The sequence below is a fragment of the Fusarium musae genome, chromosome 3 (genome assembly GCF_019915245.1).
Source record: "Fusarium musae strain F31 chromosome 3, whole genome shotgun sequence".
NCBI lineage: Eukaryota > Fungi > Ascomycota > Sordariomycetes > Hypocreales > Nectriaceae > Fusarium > Fusarium musae.
The window spans coordinates 2,103,718-2,125,840 of NC_058389.1; the positions used below are offsets into that span (position 1 = coordinate 2,103,718).

Genomic DNA, 22,123 nt, shown 5'->3' on the forward strand with positions numbered 1-22,123 from the left:
TAGCAGCCCCAGTTGACCTGAACTTACGGATACATGGTGTCGTTCGCTTGCGCTTACGCCTTGGACGACGTAACCCCTTGTCACCATGCACTAGAGCCAGTTGCTAACTAATTAGAGGCTGGCGGCGGGTTCATTAACCTTTGAGCCCCTCCCCCCAGTCATGCATTCGATCTTGTGATTGATTTTCTCCCCCGAGTTATTGTCAACAACGTCGAAAGCCATTGTGGTCGTTGCGCGAAGAACCATCCATATAGGTAGGTGGCCGATGTGAGACCAATTTATCAGGCAAGGCCCAAATCACTCGTTTAGAGGCCTGTCCTAGTCAATTTGGTTTGGTGAGCTTGGATGACAGACGAGAGGAGCTCGAAACGATCAGGGCAACAGTTAATGCAGTACGAAGCAGCCAGTCTATGCTGTCTGTGTGTTGTCCTATATCGACAATATGAGGGCGCAAGCTATTGGACTGCTCTCAGTCGCAACGCTTGTTCCTTCTATTGTCGGTGTTGCTGTACCTCGAGGTAAGCCCGCGAATTGTCCCATGAGTTTAGATTATTGTGCATTTCCCTTGAAAGATGATGAGATGAAGAATCGTGGCTAAACATGACCCTGCCTATCAGCCCCATCCGAACCTAACCAGCCAAACCCTCGGCGCTTTCCACTGAATGAAACGGCCATCACGACTGCCCCAGACGGCAGTACCACTCGCTTGTCAACGGTAGCATCAACGCCAATTACACAAGTGGAAGAGGAATTGTCCTCTCTTCCTGACAAATCAACTTCTACAAAAATTTACTTGTCAACAGCAGCAGAAACAAGTTCTGTTGATTCTGTTCAGAAAGTGCCAATAACTTCACAGTTGGATCGTGTGGCCACTTCATCTCAAAGCACTCGATTTACTCTAGAAACTCATCTTCGATCTTTCTCGGAACCTTCAGCTTCACACCTCATCCAGACTTCTCCTAAATCTGCTGCTCTGGCAAATGGCGACCCGTCAGATCATGATAGAGATTCAAGCTCTGTAACAAATCAACCCGATGTCCAGGCTTCGGCTCAGAGGAGACCACACCAGGGATTTGCACATTCTTTTACGCAAGCCGCGCCCAACGGTACCAAACTGAAAACACAGACCTGCGGTCCTGGTTACAGGTCTCCCTGCGGATGGATTCCCTCAGTTACTTCGAAAGGAAATGGGACATACACACCTGGACCATGGACGTCTGGTACATTGACGCTGATAGCACCAACGTCAGTGTTACCGTGCACGACATTGCAGGATAGCGAACCTTTCACCGAGTATTCCATCGTGTATACATCAACGATAACATTCTCTGGAAACCGCAGTGATTACACGCCACCCTACCCTACTATCAGTACACCCAACATTTGCGACCCAGAGGCTCCAAGCCCATCATTCTCAAAGATTGATCCATCTCATGGCTCCGAGGAGTCTGGAGCATTCCCATTGCCAGGCTCTGAATTAACTAAGGAGCCCCCTCAAGCTTGCTTACCAGGGAAACCTTGTACTTCAGAAAAGCCCCCAGGTTGGTCGGTTCCAACAGCCGTTCCTGGAGTGCCAGGTTTAACTATGTCAAGCTCGAGAATGACTGTGACATTTATAACGACTGACAAGAACCCGGCGGTGGTATTCCCCACAGAGCCGCCGCCGCACTTCGACCGACCGACTGGTGTAGGAGGTCTTCCTATGAGTAACAAACAACTGCCGCGGCCCTCCAAAGCGCCAGGCTCAAATCACCCAAATTCTCCGGGGGGGCACGGAAAGTCGAGTCCTAAGTCGGGTCCTAAGTCGGGTCCTAAGTCGGGTCCACAACCTGACGTGAAGCCGCGACCTCCGGCAGAATCTGGACCGAGGCCAACGTCAGGACCGCAGCCAAAACTCGAGCCACAAGGGGGTCCACAGCCCCAATCACAGCCTGACACCGAACCTGGACCTCCTAGGAAGTTTCTTGTGACTGCCAGAGGCCAGGAAGTCATTGTCAATGACCGGACCTTTTCCAGTCTCAGAGCAGATCAAACAACAACAGTCACTGTCGATTATGGAACATTCACCATCCGCCCAACAGAAGTGGTTGGTGAAGGAGCAACAGTCAGGAAACCGCAGCCTGTCGGTACTGTGATTTCCGTTGTCAGCCCTACAAGTGCGACTATCGGAAAGATATCTGTTACTGTTTCGGGCACGGAAGCTATCGTGGGCGGCACGAGGCTCAAAATTCCTCTTATGGGCACGACCACAAGGCTAAAGGTTCCTGTCGTCGGATCAAATACTATTATGGAGGACCGACAAGTGTCCATTGCGCCTGGTGGAGTGGTTGTTGATGATGAAACACTCACATACCATGGGGTTGGGGGCCCTCAGACAGACGTGATCATTGAAGGTGGTGAGATGGTCACTGCAATTGGAAAATCTGTGTTTGTCTTTCACTCTACGACCCTGATATATGGAACTGGCACCCCCGTGACAACGGAAACAATCGATGACGATACTATCACTGTTGGACCAAAAGGTATTGTTGTTGATGGAACAACTCTAGGCGGGTCTGACGCCGAGCTCACTAGCACCAAATATCGAATTGTTGGTGGAGCGACCATCACCAAAGTCAACCCCTCATACGCGATAATCGATGAATCAACCTTCACTGCCGGTCCTGGTGCCAAGAGCACAACAAAAGTGGCCGGTGGCGAAACCATCACGATCGGGCCCAGCGGTATCATCATTGGCACAATAACAATAAAGTACCCCTTCGGGGCTTCAACTGTAACCACCATCGAGGCGAAAGCAACAGCGTCTGACGAATTACCTGTTGCAACAGGAACCAGCAACAACAATGCCAAGGAGGATGGAAAGAGGATGAAAGAGGATGACAGCGGTACAATTTTACAACGGCCAGGTTTGGCAACGGGAATGACTGGGTTATGCATAGCGTTCGGCGTTTGGATTCTGTTTTGAACCTGGCATTGGACATGACTCACCATATTAGGACCCCTCAGAAAACAGAGTGGCTTCTGGCTTTTGGTTTTGGCATAACAATAAGTAGCATTACATGAACGGTTTGGAACTTTGGATGAGAAACACGATATACGAGTATCTGGTCTGGAATCTATGAGAATTGACATTACATCGCCAAAGGTAGCATACATGCGAGTAATTACACATTGACCCCAAAACTCTCCGTTACTAGAACATCCAATCTAATGAGCATTATGGTTCATGAAACAGGACTAATTAGAATTCTTATTTCTATATAGAGAATCACAACATCTGAGATCACTATTATACGAAGCCAATATCTATCTGTAAACTCGACACAATTCACGACAAGCTTAGCGCCATTCCATAGGGATCAATCAAGCCACTACCTACATATGAATTACTAGAGTCCTGGCTAATTCTTTATATACGACCAGCACAGTGCCAGTTTTAAATAAAGTCCTCTCCATAAGTCGCAGTTTATCCGTCAAAACATATAGGATAACACAGGAAATCAGCAGTTTCAGGCTCAATCTTCACTCCTTTGTGGGTTAATCTGAGCGGCTAAAAGCTTAGATACGCTTTATCATGGACGATAACAAGCCAATCAAAGGCTGGCAGAAAACCGGATTTGGCAGAGGCAATTCAAACGACTCACTAATCAAGCTTAGGATGTCGAAGGAGAATAATCCAGGGCTGTTGCGGATGAAATTATCTTGTGATCTTTATTTGGCTTCGAGGATTGCAGAAGCTTGCTACCAGGTATGAAAACCCAATTCCGTAGGGTAGGTAAATATCGCATCTTCTTCAGTAGCCAACCCAGAACGGAATCATTGCCTCACCCACGCATGTACTAAAACGGCAATGCTGACTTACACACTGCTGAAGAGATTCCGGTACGTGTTGAAATTTCTGACCAGCGACTTAAGCCGCTGGAGGCGAACGTTTGTGGCTCCATGGCGAACACCTTGGTGACTCACAGTACCTTTATTCAAGTCAAGCTCACCAGGCAGGCAATGACAGTTTTACCAAGGGAGATGATATGACGAGAGGGGAAAAACGAAAACTAAGAAGATAATACACACGTTTCAGTAACCGGTTCTTATAACATCTTATTTGCACTTCATCGAACACGATGTCTTGTAGTGCTCGTCTATTGGCTCACCAGTGTGTATACCTAAATAGTGTCTCGCGCCGGCTTATCATCGGCAAAGTTCAAGATCGGAAACTCGACGTGCCGCGAGGCAAAAAGGGAAACTTCCTCTTGGAACGATCATCACCTCAACAACCAACGCCTCATCTTCGCGACGAATCAACTTAACAGCGCACAAACAAGCTACCCAACTGCTTCAATACCCTCGCCCCGGCATCTCAGACTGTGCAAGTATCTTGTGCACGGTCAGCATCCTTCTCCCCCGAGTCCCACGCCTTCAGCTATATGCAACAAGAGCCTCTCGAAAATACAGAACATTTGATCCACCGAGACAACCCTTGTAAAACCTCAATCTCCCAGCATGGCCCCCTTAACCATGACCCGCGTGGCTTTCTCCGAGTCTCTGGAAGAGACTCAAACGGCACTGAACCGGGCTCTGCACCGGCACTCCGCTATGCCTCTGGTCATGACGTCGATGCCGACCTACTCGATGAGGAGCTACGTCGACTGAGTTTGGGTCATCGCTCGACTCTTCGACCTTCAGCTCCTGGCCAGCGCATCTCCGAGTACGAAAATGCAATGACCCCACCTACTCCAAAGAAGGCACTGGGCTTCAAAGTCATCAAGCGCTCCGAAACCCCCTCTGATGGTGTGCAGCTTGAAGACTTCCCAAACGGTGCGTCATGCCATTGAACCTGATAACTTCCTACAGTATCCTAACTCGAGCTCACTTCAGAGATCTTGACACATATCCTTTCGCATCTTCACTCCGACTCGCACGCCACAATCGCTCTCGTCTCCAAACGCTTTTATGCGCTCATCACCAGTTCCCATGCTTGGCGCATGGCCTTCCTACGATTCTTCCCAGGCCATGAAGCTCTCGAGATCAAGAAAAATGTGGACATGTGGGCTCACAGCTCGCACGACCTGATACAGTCTGAATCTCGTTATTTCACTCGTCTTACCCCCATGGCGTCATGGAGAAAGGAATACCTTCTGCGCACCCGCTTGATTAGAAGTCTGGCGCGCGGCAAACCAGGCGCACCCTTTGCCTCTGGGGGTATCGGTGCATCTGTTCGTACCGGGAAGAAAACTAGTGCTGTGTTGACGTATAATTCCAAGCTACCATGGGCTGTTACAAATATTCACGCTGTCTTCACAAACGGAAAGAAACCACCGAAAGCTATCCACGGAGCTGCCGATCTGGGAGTAGCTTCAGTCAGTGATCCTACCAACGGAAGGGTTGAGAAATGGGGATTCGTTGATCCTTTCAGCTCAATGCAACTTGATGAGGTGTTCCCCAACCTTGTTCCCTTTGGCTTGGGGGAGGGTCCTACAGCAACTCCTAATGTCCTTGATGTAAGCCAGCCATATGGCGTCCTTGCAGGTGAAGGATTTCCGGGCGGTCGTCCCTACTACCGTCCTGTTAATGAGAACCGTGGACGATATCTTGGTGCGGACTCTGGCGTCGTCGACACCTACCCTGATATCCCTAAGATACCCGAAATGTCCGAAGCAATATGCAGTGTATGGTTGGCCAAATCGTCGAATGTGCCAACAAATACCCAGTCAATGATTGGGATGCTGACTGGCTCTACCCTTGGTGTCGTCACTTCATACACCCTGGGAACCGACTCTGGACCGCAGCGATACCAACCTGGAGAAGTTACTGCGCGTTGGGTGCTTAGTCCTGGCGTTCCAATTATCTCTCTCAAGGTTGACGACAACTATAGCCAGAAGCGCAAGTCTTCAGCCAGGGTATGGATAGTGGCGCTCAATGCTCTGGGCGAAGTATTCTATCTGACTGAAACACCCACTGCACAAAACGCAACCAAGAGCGAAGATATTACAAAAAACGCTTGGTTCGCTGGGCGTTCGGTTTACTGGCATCTATTGGACTCCACTCGACGCGTTGCTCGACCAGATGATTCAGACAAGAACGCCATCAAAGGGGCTTACTCACCCCGGTCGCCTTCCAATTCTATGAGCCTAAGTAAGAGTCAGTTGGCTGCTGAGGCACGAGAAATTGAAAAGTTCTTGCGCCAAAAGCCCGCACATTTCCGAAGGGTTTGCGAAGGATGGGATATGCAGCGCAAGCTGGAGGTCGATTTTGCCAATGATGACGGCCATGGTGCTGGTGAAAACATATTTGTCATCGACTGTGGACTAGCCGAAAACCGCCCTGCACATATCCAGCGATACACTCGATCTGTAGTTCCTCAAGATGCACAATCGTCATCAGCCGTGCTGGCTCCCATGCCTCCTGATGTCTCCGTTAGTGTCCAGCCGTCACTATTCGGGACTACTGCGGCAGAGGTATCACAGGGACCCGATGGGAAGATATGCCAATCCGTCACATCTACTTCAATGTCATCACTGGATGTCATGTCCCATCTGCATGAGTGGGAGAGTTGCTCCTTCAGGCTGAAGGGTCAAAGTCATGCAGTGATCACTAGTGCCTCGATGGATCAATCTAGCACGTCAGTCCTGACACTCAATGAAGATCCTCTTCACTCGGCTGAGGAAGAGATTCCAGGCCGCAGATCTCGATTGCTTGCTGTCGGCACAGACGACGGGGCTGTACTTGTCTGGAACGCTCGCGAGGATGCTAAGGCTACGGGCATCAGTCCGGTGCGACAAATCCAGACTGACTCCCCAGAAGTGTCTTGCGTGGCACTCTCGGCTATGTATGTTGTCCATGGCGGTAGTGATGGACTGGTACAAGCATGGGACCCCTTGGCATCAACATTGGATCCCGTTCGAACTCTCAACGCAAGGTCAAATGGACGAGTGCCTCGACACATGGTCACAATGAACCCAACTCTTGACGAGTCGACTTACTCAGCAGTTGGTGCTATTTGTCTTGATCCTGATCCAACCGTCCTTCGTGGGGTCGTTTCATTCGGTGCTTTTCTGAGATACTGGGCGTATAGCTCTGCTAGTCACGCTTCAGGACGCAAGCGTCGGCTTAGACACTCTGATGTTCATGGCCGTCTGCCCAGTCGTCGTCAAGGCTGTGCAGTCATTGATTTCATCGCTGCTGAGGAGGCTGAAATCAAGAGGGAGAACGAGCAAAAGGCCCGAGAACAGAACCGCCTGCGCAATCGCTTTGGTGTCGGCGCGCTCGGCGACCTGACTGAAGAAGAGGCATTGCGGTATGCGCAGATGGTCTCTGAGGAAGCCTTCCTTTTCGAGGAACAACGTCGGACAAGCGACTCCGCTGCCGATGCCAGCCTGGATACTGCCTCGACATTCAGTGAGACCACTACTGTTGATACCGTCACCCCTGACCCAAGTGTCTCAGACATGGTAACTCCCCCGTCTGCCTCCACGGATAAGGTTGAGTTAGTACCTGTCGAGGACGACTATGAACAACAGATTCAACAGGCGATCCGCCTTTCTCTGATGGAAGGCATCAATGATAACCCCCCATCACCCCACGCAGCGAGCTCCGGCGATTACGAATTCTCCCTGACATACAAACCCAAGTCTGGCAGGAAGAACAAGCCATCTGGAACTGTGTCGCCTGGATCTTCCAAGGTGGGGTCGTCAAACAATATCGAGTCTAGGGACTATGACCTTGAACTTGCTCTGAAGCTGAGCATGCAGGAGCAGGGTCTGTCAACGTTTGACTCATCGTCGGACGTTCAACGCGATGAGTTCCCAGCGCTGGAAACCGAGGGCGTCGGTAAAGGGAAAGGGGTACAGAGGTGGTAGTTTAGTGCATCTGCTGCATTGTGTGCCTCTTTGTTTACAGCTTTACATTCGATGCCATGGGTCAACACGGTGCGTGTTGGTGCTATTGGCTTCTCTTTTTCATAATTGAACTTTTTATCGGCATCTGTCCTTTTCTGCCTGAGCTCAGTTCGTTGCTGAACGAGTCAACATCGTGATGATCATGAACCGTTCTGGCGACATGGTTGATATCTGCTCAGAGACCTACTTATTCGAGGTCATCATCACGAGAAGCATTGCCCATTTTCCCAGTTTACCATGATGTCAAAAGCACTTACCGCATACATGTAACATGAATGTGTCAAGGATGGACCGTGGTTAGAGGTGTTTTGTGATTAGAACATCCATTCTTGAGAGCCGCTGAGATGTATCTAATGATACTGACCGTATAATATCAGCTCTTAGGACAGTGGAAGGTGCAGGGTTATACTCTTAAGCGCTCAATGCCACTGCACACCTCTAAGAGTTAAGATCTTGTACATAAACTTTTCGCCATCTACTGCAGTATTACCCATAGCAAGGTGGTCTACCACTCACAACATTGCTCACGTTCTTTGTCGTCACAGAGGTTGGTATTGCACTGAAGGGTTTCTAGTCTAAGTGCACCAATTAACACTGAGCGTACAAACACCTTCCTTGACCGGAACTCACCTGAACTAAGGTTCAGGTTGGAATTCTCACTAATAAAGAGCCGCGAAGACGTGCCCCTGATATTAGTAGTTGCTCCGTGGGCGCAGTGTTAGTGGGAGCACCTAGAGGTCCCGGTCCATCCGGCAGGCGAGAACAGACCAGCTTGCGAATTTGCGGCCAAGGTTCTGTATGTAGGTTGCTGTTGCTATTCTCTCTCAAGTAACATCCTCGATCAAAGGTATGTTGCTCGCATGTTGACGAATGAGTAGGACATGTCTCGGATGCTCTGACTTGCAGGAGCTATCACATGCTTGGAAGCAAACCCAAATTGACAGACACTCTGCGAGGCAAGACGAAATATACAATATCATATCATTACGCGTGGCATAAAGCAGGCAAAGAGCTCAAAACTTTGGCAGAGTGTAACGTTACAATTTGAGCGAAGCTCCTCCTCGGACCAACTTCCCGCTGCATGGAACTTATAAGGGACCTGCATAACAAAGACATCTCCAAGGGCCCAGTTTTTGCGGTTCAAAGGTCTTGAGACTTGCGTGAACCGAGTCTCTATTCTCCGAGATATACTGGAGACTCGATGTTCCTGAGTTGCCAGCTCATCAGTCCCAGAGACATGAGGAAGCCACTATGTAACTCAGAACGAGACGACGGGACATCCGGCAGCGTTCCGAGCAACAGAGTCCAGGGCACGGTCCCTGATCATAGAGCCAATCTTGTACTCTAATAGAACTACTATCAGGAAACATGAGAATAACTAATCGCGGCTGGAGATGCGGTGTTCCGGCCGCGCTCTCCAGTTGCCGGATGTTGGTAGCGGGGAGCGGATCCGCGGGACGGGATGGGCCGCAGCGCCACTGATGAAGTCGTAAAGGATCCAATTTTGAAAGGACGTTTGCTTCATTCAGCGATGTTATCGTAGATAATTTGCATGACCTCGACAGAATATTCGTTCTGTTACTGCAACCGCTGACAATGGTATGTACTTTGCTCGCCACGCAGTTGAATTAGACATCCCTGCTCAAGGACCTGGTCATTATGACGAAGGTTTCTGCACTGCTGGCTCCGGGCCATTGGGTCATCAGGCATGACACCAACAACTCAAACTCGGGGATACTTAGCGTTACAGCATGCAGCTACAATTCAATCCAGTGTCGTGCAGGCTTTAGACCAATGGGCAAAGTTGGCTTCTGGACCAGCACCCACCGGTGCTGCAGCGCTCTGCGGATAACCGGCCACCGTACTTCGGCTGTAGTTATCATGGAGTGATGTATGTAGCAACGATCAAATACATGAGGTCTTAGAAATGCTCAGGAAGGTAATCACCCCAGGCAGACCCGTCTTCGGGTGTCTATATGCCCGACGAGCGCCTTGCCTTTCCAGGGACTTTTTCCGACCAAAATCAGGCCCTCGCATGCTACCAAGAAAGGTGTATCAGGAGAACGGAGCAATGGTGAGCTTTTGGTCAATGCTGCCACGGATAACCAAGGGTCTCAGTGCTCCGTAAAAAGCATGCATTTGATGCGGCAGACTCTTATTTCTGTTCCTGTTAGCTCGCTCGGTTGGATCCCTTATGACGGTACGCGAAACTATTTTCCTGAACCCTTGTAGAGGTCAAAGTTAATCCTTCGATAGGTATGTGTGGCCTTGAAGCTGATTGCCTGCCGCCATCAGTGACCCTGCCACACTATCCGAAAACATTTCAATAGCCGATCCAGGGTTCACGGCCGAGAAGGATATCATTTTCCGTACTCCGCTCTAGCTGGTTGGCATTGGGCACCGTAAGTTGTCAGCGTACTCCGTATCTTGAGCAATTTTTTTTTCTCCCCTCTCTTGACTTTTGGGAACGCCGCCGCCGCCGAACATTGGCAGGGGAATGTGTCTGATATTTGTGCTGCGCTTGGTATACAGATGCTAAGTTGAGGGGGGGTGACGACTCGTAAACAATGCAGACACAACCAATGCGAGGATTTTGCTCGAATGCAAATGATGAAGAGGCGTTCGCTGTAGTGGCTGGCAGAGGAGTTGGCCCCCTCCTTGTCGCCCTTGCGGCCTTGCCTGATCCAGACTGTGTGCACGACACACAGATGCGTCTGTACGTATGAAATGAGACACGGAAGCGGTCAAGGCTTGCAACATACCATTGACGTGGTCATATGGACCAAGCCGCTGGGAATTCGCTCAAGGGTTCCCGCCGACTTGTCTCAGGAACTGGAACCGGTCAGCTGGATATCATCATTCATTGGGAATGACTCAAGCCCCTTTGCCAGAAAATGCAGATCAACGGCTGTCACTCGTCAGTATGGCCCATCTCGTTCCGTCGATCTCGTTTGTTAGCATCAAGATCGAGTTCTGATTCCATTGCTCGGACCTCCTTGTCGCGTAGCAGCTCCCGTCTTCCAGATAGACTCCCGTCGTGCATTATGACAGCTAGTTACCGTTGGGACGGTTCGCGAAACATCATGAATATCTTGGGTTAAGTTAGCACCAGCCTTTCCATCTCCAGTCAGATCCTTCCCCTCCCGACTCCCTCGAGAAAAGCACCCAATAGTTTCACTTCTCAACTGTCTCAAAACTAATAATATTTTCCCCGTCCAAGCTCCCCATTAGCCAAGAGAGGTGGCGGGCGGGTCGATCCACCAGGTTGGCACAGTCGTGGGCGGGAGCCGGCGGGTATCCTTAAGCTGCAGGATGGACGAGACTGAAAATCAGCTCATGGCGCTGGATGCAAGCAAGTCATGCTATGCAACAGAAGACCGCCATGAAGAGTGCTTGAGTTGTGATTCGTAGTACAGGAGCCAAAGGAAATGTTGAGCGACCCATGAGCCCAACGGAGCAAAGCAAACTGATCCGCCTCCTCAACCAGAAAGTCTTGAACAATTTGCGTTCATTTGTTTCAAACACGGCATTGAGCCGTGGAAATCGGTGGGCCACTCTAAGTTGCTGGAATGTTGCATCGAGCTACAGTGGCTCCGAGGGAGAAACCGTCGTGTCCCTGTTTCCCGGCTTGACGATCCTACATAGTATGAATGGGGCCTTTCCACTGAAGGCGTAAAATCTGATGCAGAATGGCATTTCACAAATGCGCTGTCCTTTTTCAGCGAGTCAAAATTGACACCAATTAGTACTGATATGATATATCATAATTGCTTGCTCGGAATTTTCCTTCCTTTCCTGCGCTTCAAGTCTCGTTGTGGCAAAGTCAGATCAGACAGGTCTGAGATTCCAGTCTTGGGGTCATGCCTTTCTTGAACGCCAAACTTCGTGATCACAAATCACCAATAGAGACTTGATGTAACTGAAATTCAGGAAGCGCGGTAACGACGTCAGCTGACAATGTCAGAATGTGTTTTGAGTCCAGCAAGGGGAGGCGGTATGGAAACATCACTGCAGGCAGTCAGAAGTTAGAGCCCAACCATATGGGAACCCTTGCATCTGGTATGACAACATGTATGTATGTATGTCGATACTGATGGTGCCAATGCCTAAACATCTGTGCCGGAATCGAGGCATACCGAGATCCATGTCCAATGAAGGCAGGGGAATTAAGAAACCCTTGCAATTGCAGGACAGTGCAAACTCTCCTATGAAGGACGATGCGAGTATAGAACTCGAAGCGGCATAGGCATCATAAACCCGCGGGATGATTATTTCCTCTTTGCATGAAGAGCTCTCGGCCTTTCATCTTCTTTAATGAAGATATGTCCCAGCAAGATTTTAAATCATTGACAGCACATGTACGGAGTACGGTCTCCATGAATGGAGACTTGAGCTTCTCGGAGAGTACAATGATGGACCGAATGAAACGTAGAAGAATCCAGGGGCTGCTGCGGGATAGAGGAAGTGTTGGTCCGTCCGTATCGACCACGGTACATTTTCCACGAACCCCGGGTCGCCCATGTCAACTTAGTCTGGACTTTTTGCTGGCAGACCGGGACTGTAAAGTACATACGTATGTACTGTAATATCATAGTGTACGGAGTAGAGAATACATGAACTGGTTGGTAGTGGAAATCCAGGGTCTCGGCCTAATAAGCGACACTAAAGAATAATGCCAGCCTGTGCGACGAAGCAATTGATTCCCAATTGTCAATGACTGACTGACTGACTGACTCTCTGCAAACGAGCCGAGGTAGGTCCCAAAGCGATGGAGCGCTGACAAACAGAAGCTGGTTCGTGTGTCAAGGAACGAACGGTTACGACGCAACGGGCGGATGAAAAGTGACACCTCACAATGCTACTGCCAAGGCTCGTGGTGATAAGCTTGAAAACCCCCGTAAACTGATAAAGTGAGGTTCCTGAGAAGGGAAACGGAGATATCGATGCAGGGATGAAAGTATTTTGATTGGGATCTCTTCTTTTTCAAGCCAGGGCGGGCGGGGTGTGTTGAATTGATGGATGATCTGACTGCCCTGGGGTTACCCTGGGCCCTGGAGTTTTTGGTGGACTTTGGTCCCGCTAGTGTTCCACTACCAAATTCAAGGAACGGTAAATCGTCGGAGATGGACTTTTGGACAGTGCAACCCAGGTTCCTGCTATTCGGGACTGCTCCGGACATGGACTACTGGCCAATCATGCGAGTTTGTGGCTCTATGACTCTCTAGTGCATACCTAGTCTTGGGTTCATGAATCTTGTACAGTCGTGTTTCTGTTTACCTTATGCCAATTAGGTACCATTGGAAGGGCGATAATGCTTCAACCTCTGATATTCACCACTGAAATGTGAGACTGTTGTCCCTGGAACCATAAATCCCCTCTTTTTGGGTGTCAAGGCATTCTACAACCAGGTTCGCGGGTGCCTCATGGATAAACGGTTTTCATGTGTGTGCGCCTTTACACAGGAATGCTGTGACACGCTTCATCTGCATGAGGCTTAAACTCAAGGCCCAGGTCATGGCTTACGTTTCACAGACATCTGCATCATGGACCAAGTGCCGTGTTGACAATATCTCATCATATGGCCTTTCCTGGCTCATGACTGTATTGCAGCGCGGCCGCCACGAAACTCATGAGATCAAGACGTGAGGAACGGGCGCGTGGAGATAACGTGGGCGAATGCAGCTATCCCATCTGCCCCAAAACTACTGTATATTTCTCGCCAGGAATCCTGTCTGCGACTTTAAATGTTGCAGCAATTGCCTGATCATGATAATCCATTCCAGCTTTGCTGATGTGTGGATGGGGCATCGTATCGCCTCGTGCAACGCAACGCAATCAACAGCGTTCTACTGGCAGATTGACAACCAGGCCAATAATTCAGGTTCTCAATGTGGCAGCTGGTGGCCGGTGAAATGCTACCACAGTTCACAGTGCCGCAGTCTTGCTCCAGCTGGCCGCATCAGAGGCCATGGCATAGGCCAGAAGCTGGTTGTGAACCACTGGGCCACAATTTCAGTGAACCGACCAGCTGGAATAGGGAAATACCACGGAGGTTGAACCTCGTTTGGAGGAGCAATACTGTGCTTACTGTGCTGGATCATGTACCTGCAGGGGGTGTGATTCAGGTTAGATCCCCTGTGAGTACCCATCGTTCACACCACAATCTTTCCTCTGACGGCAGAGTATGAGCCTCTCCCAGAAGGTAGAGCAAAAGGACCTGACCTGTTGCGCATTGCAGCGCATAGCATGACACCTTTCCCTTCCCGTCCCCAGACTTCGAGCTACTGCGGTGTACTGTAGTGATGCGTGGCCAGTGGTATGTCCTGTCGTGTCTTGGGTTGTCTCCTGAAGAGGTCAGGTCTCCAAGGTCCGTCCTTGAACTAAGGCCTAGGCCTCCCGGTTGCCAGCGGCCGACTGCTCACGTCCCCTCCCCATCCGCCGTGTCGGGACTGTTTGTCTGTCTGTCTGTTGGTGTCTTTTGTTGGACAGAACGGATGGCCCCGGCCCATGAACGAATACTGTACATAGATACGTGCCTACCAACTGCACTTGTCTACATGCCACCACTCACAACTTTCACCCCTTCCATGGCTAGCATGGTACAGACGCATCGTTGTCGTGATCCCACAGGCCCTTCTTCCCGTGCTGGGGTTCCTGGTTCCATGTTCCATGGATGCAACGAACTCGTACGAATTCCTAATTGGGTTGGGTGGCGCATCATTCACCCTTGTTGCACTGGGCAGGCCTTCCATTCGCTGTCTCTGCCTTCTGCAGCATTAGCATTGGTTTTGTAGCGCCGGGCCGCTAGACTGGGTCCACTAATACCACCAGGCTGGCTCGATGTGCACTGTAGAGTTGAATGTAGCGCCATCCACGAGGTCCCGTCCAAGTTAGCAACCGCCAGACTAGGTAAGTATAGTTCGCCTGCCCTCACCCATCATCCTTCGACCAACTTTCTACTCTACTCTACTCGGTCGTCTCTCTCCCTCCTCCCTCCTCCTTCTCACAGAGTCAACAGCTTTGTTACAACCATTCCCGTATCGTACCGCCTTGATCATCGTCGCAGATCCACTGCGTCATGAGAGGCTGATAAACTCTTGACCCTCCTCACTCAGCTCGACATACGAATTGGTCTGTCCTGACTAATTAGCTCGACGTCTCTTTAACGGGGACTGTCGCTATCTATCGGAGGATACATTATCGTCCCTTGAGCGCCACTACTTTCGGTCCCACCGATTGCAACAACACCATCGTCTCTACTCCGTACTGGACTACCTCACGACTCATAGCAAACCCTGTTATCCAATTTTTACTCATCATATTCGCCTCACAATATAGACCACCGTATAGAGGGGGCGATAAATTATCTCATATCAAATCTCACTCAAAACTATTTCAGTCACTCAAAGCAACAGGCATCAAAGAACTCTCAAACTCTGTTATCACAAACTATCAAACATGAGTTCTCCTTCCCAGGCCGGGCCCTCGTCCCGTAGAGAAGAAAAGAAAGAGAAGGGATTCAGCAAGCTTCTTACTCGCACTAAAACTTTCCTCAAGCGAGAGGGCTCCTCATCTGCTTCTAAGCGTCAGTCGACTCTCTCGACTACCAAGCCTGCCGCTCCAGCCAAGGCTGAGGAGACTGCCCAGACGAGGTACGATTTTCCTGGTGAACTTTCCTCGGATGGAAACGTCTCGATGGACTGTTGCTATTCCTTGACTACACCAGTTCTTGTGCATGCAGTAACTAACGAGCTTACAGTCAACCTCCTGCTCCGGAGAACAAGAAGTTGGAAGCCAAGGCTAAATATGAAGGCTTGGAGGGTGTCTCCAAACTCACTAGGAGCCAATTGATCGAAGAGCGTGCTAAGAAGCTTGGTGAGCGCTATGGACTCGATATCAACGTTTCCGAACTGCAGACCAGATCGCCCGACGACACCGTTCTCCGCATTGACAAGCCGATCCGTATGCGCGTACGACGAACCTGCCACAAGTGCAACTCTACCTTTTCTTCTGCCAAGGAGTGCCCCAACTGCCAGCATGCCCGCTGCACCAAGTGCACCCGTTACCCTCCCAAACGAAGCGAAGCCGAGATTATCGCCAGCCGTGAGCGACGTGCCGCTATCATCAAAGCCAACAAGGAGAACGCTCCCATTATCCCCGACTACTCTTACGCCTTTGATGAGAAGAAGATCGTCCTTACTCGACCCAGCAAGACAGGTGGTCAGGACCTGGTCCACAAGAAGCCTCGTCAACGCGTGCGAAGGACCTGTCATGAATGCTCGACTTTGTTTATCTCTGGTAATAAAACTTGCGAGAAGTGTGGCCACATCCGCTGCACTGACTGTCCTCGAGATCCGTACGTTCACCTTGCAGTAACTGTCAGAGCCTTGGCTAACGAGATAACAGCCCCAAGAAGGAAAAGTATCCATATGGTTATCCTGGAGATGAATTCGGCCCAAGTAGTGTGCCACATTATGAGTGTAAGGAGTGCAAGACGATATTCCCAATCGGTGCTGAAAATGGAACCAAATGCACGAAATGTGGTTCGGAGAAAACAGAGGACTCGCCCCGTGTCAAACCCCGCAAAGTCGAACCTGAACCAGACCCGGAGATATTGAAGAGGCTACAGGAGCGACTTGAGAATCTAAAAGTGGCATAACTTGCATACACCATGAGACTCTGGAGCTGGAGAATCGGGGGCGAAAGGGGGATGCTATTTCATTCATCGTTTTACACAACCACACACGACGACGACATTCAAGCTGCGAGAGTGACGGGCGACGGGCGGAGAACATACCAACCATCTCATGTCATGAGTCGAAAATTCGATGACCGTCGACCCCCATCCGCAGTTCATTTTCCTTCTACTTGGCCACACGTTGCACAGTTCATCGACCCTTTAACATAGGTTCAAAAGAGTATTTGACACGAAGCCTGTTTGTTTTTTACGACATAGAGACGGCAATTCATATCAGCCGGCGCATACAACATCACGTTCCCGATCATTCCATTCAAGCGTACCTCCATGATTTTGCATTACCAGCCATCAGTCATCTGCAGGCATTTACAAACCCGGGAGTTATGATTCAGGAGAGCCAGATGATGTAGAGGGACAGGTTGGGGTATACGGGTTGATTTCTCGAGAAGTGCTGAAAAGGGGTGGTTTGTGTCTTGACAAACAAAATTCGCATGTACCTTGCAGGCCGTGACAAATGAAGGATGGATACCACAGCGAGTGTGCCACACATTGTCAATGTATTTGGCGAAAGCGAAGAAGCGGTGTTTTTTTTTTTCATTCTCTCAGTAAACACAATTCTGTTTGGCGAGCGATGCCTACACACGCTCTGCATCAATGAGGAAGACGTCAATCCTTCATACCTAACACCAATACCGATTAACGAACGCAAGTGATAACCATTCCATGTATGCCATCCCCTCTCATTCGCTCTGATCAGGATGCGACATCATATCCATGCCATTATCCTCACCTAGTTCATCCAAGAACCCCAGCAATGCAGGAAACACGTGAGTCTTGCCTTTACATCGGCATCATACTGGTACATATGTGATGTCCCTACCCCAACAGTGTCCATGATTCATTCAACCCAACTTGCTCTATGCGGGTGTTGTAATACTTCCCGTATACGTAAGTGGTGCTTGTGTTGGGCAAGATGCAAGAGTTGTGCCATGGTCCGGTGCTTTTTGCGTAGTGGTGTGTCGCACAGGCGCTGCATAGTGGTGGCGCTGATACCGTGAGGAGATACAGGTGCATTCGGCTCATCGGGAGGACGTGAAAGTGAGTGTGAGGCGTATGGGCGTTATGGGAGAGCTAGAGACAAGGGATGATGGGGGGCGTTCTTCCGGGGGGCTGTCTTGGGTAGTGGTTCTAGAATATGTCTGAGATGTTACTAGAAGGGCTATGATGGTTCAGGTACCCTTGCATGCCTCTATTAAATGATCGAAATACTACCTATCTAACAACTTCACGATCACTCTGTGTTGTCCACTCCCTCGGTACATGTGATCCCATGCCGGATATGGGCAGAGTGTCTCTAATATGCCTCACTCCAGAGGCTGGTCTCCTTCCTTGATGAACGGCTCAAGACTGATCCTAGCAGTATGGGTCACCGAAGCACCAAGGGTGTCAAGCCGGTTGATCTTTCGGCCAAGATACCTACCCACACCATCCATTCGGTTGTTGAGATGGGCATGCTGTTCATCCACTCTACGTTGAATAATTGAGTTTTGGAATTCGTTCTGGTTGAGGATGGGCATGAGACGGTGCGTTGGGTAAAATCGACCTCTAATCGACTGTTCCTTGAACACGACGTTCTCCTTGATCAGTGCGTAGCGCCAGCGCTGTGCCCCGACCGAATGGCGCCACTGGCTCTCATTTCGTAACGCAACGGGAAGGTGTTCATCCCGGACAATGTTTGGCTGGTCTTCAGATACGAGCTGGTAGATATGGCCGACGAAAAAGACAGCGCCTGGGAAGTCCGAGGTGGTGAATATGCGCCGGAGACCCAGGACGCACGTCTCGGCCGGGACGTTCAGCTCAGTCGGGATTGATCTGAGCCGTATTGCGTCGCCAATCTCGATGCGCTCAGCCCCAAAGAAGCAACCCCAGTACGCAATTCTCTTGAAGTTCGGCTCTTCGGACATTTTGGACCACAGGGAGTACGAGTAGTCAATCTTAACAGCTGCCATCTTAGAAGCGTCGAGTGCAATCATCTCTCGACGGTTCCCGTCTGCAGTGCTCTGGAAGAGAGCCTCCCATGAAACACCATCGTATTCTTTGTCCTTCAATTCTGGGAGGTTGACAGGTGGTACGGTGAAGGCATAAAAGGGTCGCATTTCTCCCTCTGTTTTGTTCACATTGTTTTGTTGGACGATGCCATGACCAATGGGCATGACCTCATGATGGCTGGCAGTGGATGAAGCAATAATCCCAAGGCGCCATGCATTGCCGTTCAGATACCAGACCAGTTCTCCTGACCTGAACAGCACAGGTGATTTTAGTGACCACTGTAGCTGTGGAGGCTGTGCTTGAGTAGGAGGTGGAACTTGCTGTTGGATCTGTTGCTGTGCTTGAGACTTGGGTTGTTGAATTTGAGGTGGTTGCTGCTGCTGAAGTGGTTGTTGCTGATTTTGGGGTTGAGATTGAGGCTGGGGTTGGAGCGCCTGCTCCTGTGGCCGAACCGGGGGCCGGTGTTGAATATGCTGTTGTATTGGGGTTGAAGCTGCAGGGGCCGGTGTCGGCACTGGTGAGTTCTGTGCTGTAGTAGCTGGGGTAGACTGTGTTGACTGTGATCGTGATGCAACTTGGTTCGGCTTCTGAGGTGCCTGTCCAGGCATTGGAGGGAGTGGAACGGGCGTGACCTTGGGTGGGATCTTATCGATTTTGATAGGTTCATGTGTGATAATCAACGCGTCGTCAGCACCCATACCCCCTTTGATTGAGTTGAACCCGTTGCAGTGCGCACAGCAACAGTCTCGGTAGTCCATCGATGTTGAGAGTAACCATATCAGATGCACTGCAAATTCCTGCGGGCTCTTGAAAAGCTTCACCTTGATAGGATACCCCGAAACCCAAAGATGTTTGGATTTCTCGTATAGCCAGTAACCTCGCGGGAAGTTAACTAGCCACGGATTCCCCTCTGCACGTTGTTAGATATCTGAGAGGGATGAGGCAGAGGAGCCAACTTACCATCGGGGTTTGGACATAACTCTTGCTTCAGCAGGATCCCGAGTTTGACTTTCCACTCTGTAAATCTTGGGTCGTCTTCGGCTAATCGAATCATCTGAGGTTTGGTCCTTGGTGTTTTCTCAGCCGCAGACGCATCCTTTGTCTTCTTGGTGGTAGTCGTGGCGGATGGTGCTGTGACTGGCCAGTATCCGGGCCCGGTGTCTGAGCCATCACTTCTTGCTACCCGTACAACATCGAATTCTTTCAATTCCGACGGGTTCATTGTCATTCTTAGACCAAGAGCCTATTTGCGTCTGGCACTTGCTCGATGTTTTCCAGGTCCAGGATCCCCCTCCAGGAAACTATGATGGCGCACGTAGACGCGTTGTTTCTTCCCCTTCGGCGATTAAGGGGCGTTATAGGTCTAATGAGTCTTCAGGTATTTGTTGAATTCGCGTGTTTGTTGTCGAGATGGAGGTCATTGATGGTCATACGCTCTGATGAATTGCTCAACACGAGGAGTAGCTGTTGGAATAACACTGGCCTGGGCGCGTAATCCTTCATCCGCTTAGCTGAGTGTTACTGGCAATTTTCATGACCCGGAAAGTTACGTCCCAATCTTTGCGCTCTGCACCTTGATCACGGAAAAGGGTTACTATAACTCATATGAAGCTCAAAGCTCTCGAGAGTTCTTTCAATTGGTAAACGAGCTGAGTCAGCATAAATCATTGGGCCACCCTACACTGACTGACTGAATGAACAAAGGAAAATCGTGTAACAATGAACGTAGTAAGGCACCTGGTGGTCATTTGTATCATTTATCTCGAAGTTTGACATGGAATATCATGCCATTTCTACCTCTCGGGAAGACCTTTGCTGTCCTTCTATGCGTTCTGGTCGTGTTTTAACGTGCCAATCGAGGAATACCCTACAATGCACATCGAGCCTCAATATTAAATCTATGCTGACCATCACTAGGATTTCATGGAATATACTCATGCATTTAAAGAGGTTACAAATAATCCCCAAGCTGAATGAAACAAAGAAGATAACTGAGCGGCACCTACAAAATGATACAAGTATGAAAGGTGAGCTGGCTTGAATGAGCCACCACAGCCACAGATGCGTGGCTCGTGCACTCAATTAAGCCTCGAGATCTCTGAACGCGTTAAGCGCGTCTTCTCGTCCCCTCCAAGAAAATCATTTCTGGGGCTTTCGTTCTAAGTATTTACACCTCATCGATTCTGAGAACAAATTATAAAACTATAGTGCTTGCTTGGCCTCGAGGGCGAATATAGTCAGGCTACAACCAAGCATGAGTAACCATGAATTCAACCATGGGGATAGAGCCTTTCTCCAGGCCATCTTAGCTCGAGGAACGATTACTTTCGAAGAAGCCCGCCCTATCCTTGCTGCGATATTCAACGCCAACCGCAGGTACAGCGGAGATGAGGAGGGAGACGAGATCCGAACAGATCAAATCACCGAAGAACACTTTCAAGAGGCCATGGACAAAGCTTCAGAAGCAGCATCACTTTTTGACTACGAAATCCGAAGTACTTTTCACCAAGTTACAAAGAGACGGATATGGGCTTTGGTCAATACCACGTCTGATCCGCAGACGCAACTCGCTACCATATATAGCCACGAAGAAATGTCCTTCATTAAACGTGTTCTGGACGCTATGTTTGAAAAGTTCAACACCCCTCGCATGGAAGTCATGGCTATTACCGAGATGCAGGCCATCAAACTGGCACGGCCGAACCGGAGAGAAAGCCAGATCGACGTGGAAACCCAGACGCAAACAACTGCAGACAAAGGACTCAAGCACAGTGAAGTGGAGGCTGTACTTGCAAATTTGGTTGAGGGAGGGTGGTTCGAGAAGAGTAACGAGGGGTTCTATACATTGTCACCCCGAGCGTTGCTGGAATTGCGACCCTGGCTAGTCGAAAGCTACAACGACCCGGAACTTGAGCCAGGTGACTGGCAGCGAATCAAGTTTTGTGAAGCATGCAAGGATCCAGTCACGATCGGTCTGAGATGCGCAGAGGTGGATTGTAACCTCCGACTGCATGAGGTATGTGAAGAGGCTTTCTGGCGAACCAGGCGAGACAGAAACTGCCCACGATGCTCTACCGGATGGTCAAGTCATAAGTTCACAGGCGAGAGAGCGGTCACTTCGACGGATGCTTTCCAACGGGGACGGCGGAAGAATGGGAGCGGCTGGCAACGTAGCACACTTGCTGATGAGGTTATTCGTGACGAAGGAGGGGCAGATGAGGCCGAAGACGAGGATGTTGACGACACCTGACCGAGGCGTATACACCGTTGTACCTACTTTTATTTCTTCATCGTTGACCATAGAATTTCAAGATACCCACGATCAATCGACATGAATTGGCATTGCTAAGTACCTGCTTATGCTGCCTCCGCGGAAGAAAAAAAAACCCTGGAGATTGACAAAATATGCCAGAATGAACTGATCGACGAGCCCCCCAAGCGTATAGTAGCTAACCTAAGAGCCTTCGTCACTTGGGAAGTT

General features: G+C 49.9%; 5 protein-coding genes across 5 annotated transcripts; 4 read left to right on the plus strand and 1 right to left on the minus strand.

Moving 5' to 3' along the window:
* Positions 1-1,209: 1,209 nt before the first annotated feature.
* On the plus strand, positions 1,210-2,965 carry J7337_004118 (uncharacterized protein; the record flags this gene model as incomplete). The annotated part of the gene is made up of 2 exons (XM_044821820.1): positions 1,210-1,245; positions 1,274-2,965. The coding sequence occupies 2 exons, from the start codon at positions 1,210-1,212 to the stop codon at positions 2,963-2,965; spliced, it is 1,728 nt and encodes a 575-aa protein (XP_044683153.1).
* Positions 2,966-4,424: 1,459 nt separating this feature from the next.
* Positions 4,425-7,856, plus strand: J7337_004119 (uncharacterized protein; the record flags this gene model as incomplete). The annotated part of the gene is made up of 2 exons (XM_044821821.1): positions 4,425-4,815; positions 4,876-7,856. The coding sequence occupies 2 exons, from the start codon at positions 4,425-4,427 to the stop codon at positions 7,854-7,856; spliced, it is 3,372 nt and encodes a 1,123-aa protein (XP_044683154.1).
* A 7,497-nt stretch (positions 7,857-15,353) lies between these two features.
* Positions 15,354-16,554, plus strand: J7337_004120 (uncharacterized protein; the record flags this gene model as incomplete). The annotated part of the gene is made up of 3 exons (XM_044821822.1): positions 15,354-15,547; positions 15,655-16,251; positions 16,302-16,554. The coding sequence occupies 3 exons, from the start codon at positions 15,354-15,356 to the stop codon at positions 16,552-16,554; spliced, it is 1,044 nt and encodes a 347-aa protein (XP_044683155.1).
* Positions 16,555-17,957: 1,403 nt separating this feature from the next.
* J7337_004121 (uncharacterized protein) lies at positions 17,958-19,864 on the minus strand (the record flags this gene model as incomplete). The annotated part of the gene is made up of 2 exons (XM_044821823.1): positions 17,958-19,552; positions 19,603-19,864. 2 exons carry the CDS (start codon positions 19,862-19,864, stop codon positions 17,958-17,960), a joined length of 1,857 nt encoding a protein of 618 aa, XP_044683156.1.
* A 1,032-nt stretch (positions 19,865-20,896) lies between these two features.
* J7337_004122 (uncharacterized protein) lies at positions 20,897-21,892 on the plus strand (the record flags this gene model as incomplete). The annotated part of the gene is made up of 1 exon (XM_044821824.1): positions 20,897-21,892. One exon carries the CDS (start codon positions 20,897-20,899, stop codon positions 21,890-21,892), a length of 996 nt encoding a protein of 331 aa, XP_044683157.1.
* Positions 21,893-22,123: the final 231 nt, after the last annotated feature.